Raw genomic sequence first — 7,823 nt, forward strand, 5'->3', positions numbered from 1 at the left:
GAAATCTGTTGGCGCTGTCCCTGTCAACAAACACACACAGTCTTACCTTGGTTAGTTACTGTAACAGACTCTAGTTGATGTGTTTCTCCTGTCTATAGTAAGGAATAGTGACAGATCAATAAGGTTAACTAAGTACTCTGGTTACTAACTGTGTTTCTCCTGTCTATAGTAAGGAATAGTGACAGATCAATAAGGTTAACTAAGTACTCTGGTTACTAACTGTGTTGACCTTGTCTATAGTAAAAGATAGTGACAGACGTGTGTGTGAATAGGGTTAACTAAGTCAGATTTCAGGGGACCAATTGAGAAGCCCTTTGATTAAAAGCTCAATTGACAGGCACACACACACGCTGGCGTATGAGATCAATCTCTTGTGCTCCCCCAGCAGAGAGCATGTCTCCTCTCATAAAATATCAAGATGGATGCCTGAGATCAGTGTGCGTGCGACAGACAGTAGTTTCTCTCAGCTGTCCCAGGAAATGTCTATGAAATCTACACCACCATCTAGCATTTCCATAGTTATATATACTTTAAAGAATTCCATATTCTGCTCTGCATGAGATCGCTAAAGCACTGTTCCTTCATACACCTACATTCATATAGCCAGAACCAGTGAGAGAGAAGAACGGGAGAGAGAGAGAGAGAGGAATGGGAGAGAGAGAGAGAGAGAGAGGAAGAGAGAGAGAGAGAGAGAGGAATGGGAGAGAGAGATTTAAAATAAATTGCATGCGTGTTTTGTGATCATTCGTTTGAAGCGTCTGACTGTCTGTCCCTCCTGTCTGTGAGGGCATATGTCATGGGGCTCTGTGTGTTAGGACTATCAGAACTCGTAACAACTTGTCCAAGAAAAGCGTTCATTGTTGTTTTATTTTGGGAAACTTCTTCCATCTGTGCTGAAGTTCTCTACACACAGCTGTGCAATATTGCTGCTCAGCTCTGTTAGTCGATATCACTCCGTTGTCAGGGCAACAAGGTGTGTACATCATCAGGGCAGCAAGTTGTGTCCATTGTCAGGGCAACAAGGTGGTTCCATTGTCAGGGTTACAAGATGTGCCAGTTGTCAGGGCAACAAGGTGTGTCCATTGTCAAGGAGATGTGGTGTTAGCATTGTAGGAGATCTGGGGAATCCCATTGCTGGAGTTGTCAAGGATCTCCTGTTGGAAACACACAAACACATGCACGCACACACACCTTAGTATCACTCGGCTGTGGATTGTCACCGAGGAGCAATTAAGAGTAATGTGTGATTGCGGTCCAAGCTTGTGAGTGTGTGTTTTGTTTCTTACAAAAGATCCGTGTGTGTATGAATCCTTCTCAGCCATCTCGTGTGAGTGATGCAGTGAGTGTTCTCTCTCCAGAAACATCCTCTGTTGTTCTGAACTGGCCAGACGACAGGTCAACCAGGTTGAGAGAGTACAGGAAGAGATACCTACGGGAGGGAGGGAGATGACTAATTGAATGGTGCCAGAATCTGAACGTTACCTTTCATATACAGACAGAGATGTTTTCATGCAGGTTAGAGGAGGTATTGGGTCAGTGTCGCCCTGCTCAACTATCTGGAGTTGGAATGAGTTGATTTTAGTGTCATGTAATGTAATGTTTAACTATGTTTCAAAGTGTTTTATAGCGTTGCAAACCCAGGCAGGCAATAGTCATGGCTGCTAGGTGTAGGGAACGAAGAGAGTCCGGTCGTCGTGACAACGCCCTAATGAACTGGAAGTTGAGAATCCCTCCAATCAGACCACAGATACAGCAAGCTGAGAACAGAATCATCTGGAGAGGGAGAGAGGGAGAGAGAGGGAAAGAGGGAGAGAGAGGGAAAGAGGGAGAGAGAGGGAGAGAGAGGGAGAGACGGAAAGAGGGAAAGAGATGGGGAGAGACATAGGGAGGGAAAGAGAGAAAGACGGAGAGGGATAAAAAAAAACAAGATAAAGAATAAAGCGATATAAATACTCACAGACTTAAAGGACTGCTCCTGCAGATACTATAGCCACCTTGTCAGCAGAAACAATACATGGTGAAATGGAACAGTTTATAGTTTCCTGCTCTATACCTGTAAATGAGATGGAACACAGTTTATAGTTTCCTGCTCTATACCTGTAAATGAGATGGAACACAGTTTATAGTGTCCTGCTCTATACCTGTAAATGAAATGGAACACAGTTTATAGTTTCCTGCTCTATACCTGTAAATGAGATGGAACACAGTTTATAGTGTCCTGCTCTATACCTGTAAATGAGATGGAACACAGTTTATAGTTTCCTGCTCTATACCTGTAAATGAGATGGAACACAGTTTATAGTTTCCTGCTCTATACCTGTAAATGAGATGGAACACTGTTTATAGTTTCCTGCTCTATACCTGTAAATGAGATGGAACACAGTTTATAGTGTCCTGCTCTATACCTGTAAATGAGATGGAACACAGTTTATAGTTTCCTGCTCTATACCTGTAAATGAGATGGAACACTGTTTATAGTTTCCTGCTCTATACCTGTAAATGAGATGGAACACAGTTTATAGTGTCCTGCTCTATACCTGTAAATGAGATGGAACACAGTTTATAGTTTCCTGCTCTATACCTGTAAATGAGATGGAACACACTGTAAATAGTGGTTTGTGGTTCAGTGCTATACATGACTCCACACATTGTTTTTAAAACGTGCAAAATAAATTATGTTCAGCATAATCTCTCTCTCACACACACACACACACACACACACACACACACACACACACACACACACACACACACACACACACACACACACACACACACACACACACACACACACACACACACACACACACACACACACACACACACACACACACACACACACACACACACTTCTGTCATTTCCTGGAAGCTCAGTTACAATGAACAAGCCTCTGAGTACCCTGTCCCACTCAGAACCCCCACACCGTTTATTTGTGTGTGTGTGTGTGTGTGTGTATGTGTGTGTAGATAGACACGTCAGGTTTCCTAATGTAACACACGCCTTCAGTAAATGTCCGCATGGAAAATCAGAGCTCCTGTTTCAGTCATTATCCATTGTTTGGAAACACATCAGACTCCAGAGAAACACTAACCTAGCATAACCTAATCATCACACAGAGATTGTGGGAGGATAGGAGAGGGAGAGCCAGAGGAGAGAGAAGGGTGACTGCTGAGAGAAGAGGATGGAGAAGGGGAGAGCGAGACATACGCCCAGGCCGTGAGCAGAGCAACAGCCCTCATCCTCAGATGCTCAGCATGCTCTGCTCAAACCTAATGGTCCGGGCCTAAACCACACGAATAACAACACTGGACACTCTAGACCACAAAGCATCCTGGGATATACAAGGTCTGAGGTCATCTGCCTTTGGCCAAAATAGCAGGAACCCAGACTTCAACAAAGAAATCAGAAATACAGACATTGTCATTTTGCAAGAAACATGGTATAGAAGAAATGGAACGACTGATTGCCGACTAGGTTACAGAGAGCTGGTAGTACCATCCACCAAACGACCATGTGTGAAACAGGGGGTATGCTAATTTGGTATAGAGCAGACCTAACTCACTCTATTAAATGCGTCAAAACAGGAATATTTTACATTTGGCTAGAAATTCAAAAGGAAATGATCTCAACAGGGAAAAATGTCCTTCTGTGTGCTACCTACATCCTCCCACTGGAATCCCCATACTTTAATGAAAACTGCATCTCTATCCTAGAGGGGGAGATCAATAGTTTTCAGGCCCAGGGACATGTACTGGTCTGTGGTGACCTAAATGCCAGATCCGGACAAGAACCCAACATTCTCAGCACACAGGGGGACAAACACCTACCTGGAGGTGACATCATTCCATCCCAAAATATGCCCCCCTAGACAAAACTACGACAAAACAACCAACAAATATGTATCACAACTCCTGCAGCTCTGTCGCACGCTGGGTCTGTACATAGTCAATGGTTGGCTTCGATGATACTCCTTTAGTAGGTACACCCTCAGCTCATCCCCTGGCAGTGGTAGACTACTTCATCACTGACCAACTCAGAGTCTCTCAGAGCGTTCACAGTCAGCCAACTAACACCCCTATCAGATCACAGCGAAATCACAGTCTACTTGAACAGAGTAATACTCAACCATGAGTTATCGAAGCTGAACAAACTGCTGGTTGTTAAGAAATGCTATAGATGGACGGAGGTTAGCGTAGAAATCTACCAACAAACAATTAGCCAACAATAAATCGCTCCTAGGCATCTTCCTGGACAAAATGTTTCCCTGCAATAGTGGTGTAAACTTAGCAGTATGAAGCCTGAACAGTATATTGGACATATCAGCTGACATATTGTATGAAATGTAAAAACATTCTAGCAGAAAACCTCAGAAGGGCCTCCTGAGTGGCGCAGGGGTCTGAAGCCCTGCATTGCAGTGTGAGCTGTGCCACTGGAGATTCTGGGTTCGAGTCCAGGCTCTGTCGCGACAGGGAGACCCACGGGGCGGCGCACAATTGTCCCAGTGTCATCCGGGTTTGGCCGGCAGGGATGTCCTTGTCCCATCACACACTAGTAACTCCTGTCGTGGGCTGTGTGCAGTGCACGCTGACACGGTCACCAGGGATGTCCTTGTCCCATCACACACTAGTAACTCCTGTCGTGGGCTGTGTGCAGTGCACGCTGACACGGTCACCAGGTGTACAGTGTTTACTCCACCACATTGGGTGCGGATGGCTTCTGGGTTAAGTGGGCATTGTGTCAAGAAGCAGTGTGGCTTGGTTGGGTTGTGTTTCGGAGGACGCACGGCTCTCGACCTTCACCTCTCCCAAGTCCGTACGGGAGTTGCAGCGATGAGACAAGACTGTAACTACCAAGAATTACATTTTTTTTTTTTTAACTAAGAAAACGAACAACAACGAGAAATGGTTTAATGAAGAAAGCAAAAACCATAGAAAGATATTGAGAAACCTATCCAACCTGTCACGTTTACTCACGCTCCCCCTCTGGCGCTCGTCGCCACCAGTGAGGTGATTATTGCGCACACCTGTCACCATCGTTACGCGCACCTGTCACCATCGTTACGTGCACCTGTCACCATCGTTACGCGCACCTGCGACTCATGAGACTCACCTGGACTGCATCACTTCAATTATTTCCATCCCTCTACCAGTCACTCCCTCAGGTTCATTCCCCAGTCAGCCTTGTTGTTATGTTCCTGTTCTTATGTCCAGACGCTGTTTGTGTTAAGTTTTCATGTTTATTTATTATTAAAGCCACACCCCGTACTTGCTTCTCGTCTCCCAGCATCTGCGTTACACAACCAAAAACACAGAGACCCAGAAAATTAGAACGTACGCCTTCACTATGGTGAAACACTAAAACAGTACAGATGTACACTACGAGGACAGAACAGCACGGCAGAAATCAGCTCAATGTGATTGAAGAATCCGTAGAATCTAACCACTTCTGGAACACTCCAAACTAACAACATGAAGAGTTATCTATCCAAAGCGGAGATGTATGGATAAAACCACTTCACCAATCTGTTTGGCCCTATAATAAAATGTAAAAACATGATCATTTACAAAACGTAGAATCAACAATTAAAGACTACCAGAACCCACTGGGTTCTCCGTTGGATGAGCTACGGGACAAAACACAAATCCTTCAACACAAAAAGGCCTGTGGTGTTGATGACCTACTAATCAAAATTATAAAATATACAAACCACAAATTAAAATGGGCTTTTCTTGAACATTTCAACATTATCCTCAGCTCTGGCATCTTCCCCGGTGTTTCGAACCAAGGTCTGATCAATCAATCCACAAAAAGTAGAGAGAAATTTGACCCTGATAATTACAGTGGAATCTGCGTCAACAGTGACCTCTGAAAAATCCTCTGCAGTATCATCAACAGCAGAGTCCAACATTTCCTCTGTGAAAACAACGTCCTGAGCAAATGTCAAATTGGCTTCTTACCAAAATATAGTACGACAGACCACATATACACCTTGCACACCCTAATTGACAAACAAACCAACCAAAACATGCTTTGTTGATTTCAAAAAATTTGAATTTGGCATGATGGTCTGCTTTACAAATTGATGGAAAGCGGTGTTGGGGGAAAAACATGACACAAAATCAGTGAGCAGTTAAAATTGGCAAAAAAAATAACATTTATTTCCACAGGCCCATGGGGTGAGACAGACATGCAGCTTGGGCCCACTGTTTGCAGATGATCTGGTGAAGGAGGGCCAACGAAGGAGGGCCTACAGCAGCACCTAGATCTTCTACACAGATTCTGTCAGACCTGGGCCCTCACAGTAAATCTCAGTAAGACAAAAATAATGGTGTTCCAAAAAAGGTCCAGTTGCCAGGACAACAACTACAAATTCTATCTAGACACCGTTGTCCTAGAGCACACAATGAATTATACCTACTTTGGCCTAAACATCAACGCCACAGGTAACTTCCACAAGGCTGTGAACGATCTAAGAGACAAGAAAGAAGGGCATTCTATGACATCAAAAGGAACTTAAAACTTGACATCCCAACTAGGATCTGGCAAAAAAATAAAATCAGTTAGAGAAGCCATTGCTTTCTATGGTCGTGAGGTCTGGGGTCCACTCATCAATCAAGACTTCACGAAAATGGGACAAACAGCCAATTGAGACTCTGCATGCAGAATTCTGCTAAAATATCATTAATGTACAATGCATGCAAAGCAGAATCAGGAATCATTATTCAAATCCAGAAAAAAGAGCTGTTAAATTCTACAACCACTTAAAAGGAAGTCATGCCCACACATTTTACTACAATGCCCTCCCCTACAGAGAGATGAACTTAGAGAAGAGTCCCCTCAGCCAGCTGATTCTGGGGCTCTGTTCACAAACAGACCCCAGGACAGCAACAAAATTAGACCCAACCAAATTATGAGAGAAAAAAAATAGATGAAAATAACTATTTGACACATTGGAAAGAATCAACCAAAAACCAGAGCAAACTGGAATGCTGTCTGTCCCTAAACAGAGACTACACAGTAACAGAATACCTGACCACTGTGACTGACCCAAAATATAAAAAATCCTTGACTATGTACAGACTCAGTTAGCATAGCCTTGCTATTGAGAGAGGCCCCACAAGGCAGAACATGTGCCCACAGAAATCGGTAGAAACTGAGCTGCATTTCCTTTCCTCCTGCTGCCAAAGGTATGACTATATTAGAGACACATATTTCCCACAGATCACATAGACCCACTAAGAATTTAAAAACAAATCAAATATTGATAGACTCCCATATCTACTAGGTGAAATACCGCAGTATGCAATCCCAGTAGAAAACACAACAGGACATCCAGTCGAGCACAAACTACATCGTAAATACAACCAATATTTATTTGTTTACTTATCTTCCCCTACTATTCGTACTACAGCTATTGGCACATTGTTGAAAACCCTGTACATAGCTGGGATATTATGACATTTGAAATGTCCTTATCCTTTTGAAACCTTTGAGTGCAATGTTCATTTTGTTATGCTTTTTGTTGATGTTGTTTATTATGTATTTCACTTGCTTTGGCAATGTAAACATATGTTTCCCATGCCAATAAAGCCCATTTGAGGAGAGAGAGAGACTTCTGAGAGAAGCAGAAAGGAGGGTAAGAGAGAGAGAGAGAGAGAGTGTGTGTGTGTGTGTGTGTGTGTGTGTGTGTGTGTGTGTGTGTGTGTGTGTGTGTGTGTGTGTGTGTGTGCGCACATGCGTGTTTGTGTGTTGTGAACGTGTGTACTCACGATGAGTCCAGTCCTCTTCCTGGCACAGAGCACTCCACACATCCCACAGATTA

The 7,823-nt window shown here is 43.6% G+C and overlaps 1 protein-coding gene across 1 annotated transcript in view; it reads right to left on the reverse strand.

Annotated features, from left to right (window-relative positions):
- Positions 1 to 545: 545 nt before the first annotated feature.
- LOC139558865 (transmembrane protein 196-like) overlaps positions 546 to 7,823 on the reverse strand; it is an 8,616-nt gene continuing 1,338 nt past the window's right edge. Inside the window, exons 2-5 of the mRNA XM_071374381.1 lie at positions 7,771 to 7,823; positions 1,638 to 1,773; positions 1,287 to 1,429; positions 546 to 1,154 (exon numbers count right to left, since the gene is read on the reverse strand). The exon at positions 7,771 to 7,823 is cut by the window's right edge and continues 4 nt beyond it. Coding sequence (XP_071230482.1) covers positions 1,086 to 1,154; positions 1,287 to 1,429; positions 1,638 to 1,773; positions 7,771 to 7,823 — 401 coding nt within the window. The 3' untranslated portion in view covers positions 546 to 1,085. The remainder of the gene's footprint in view (positions 1,155 to 1,286; positions 1,430 to 1,637; positions 1,774 to 7,770) is intronic.

This window comes from Salvelinus alpinus, chromosome 29 (assembly GCF_045679555.1).
Source record: "Salvelinus alpinus chromosome 29, SLU_Salpinus.1, whole genome shotgun sequence".
Classification (NCBI taxonomy): domain Eukaryota; kingdom Metazoa; phylum Chordata; class Actinopteri; order Salmoniformes; family Salmonidae; genus Salvelinus; species Salvelinus alpinus.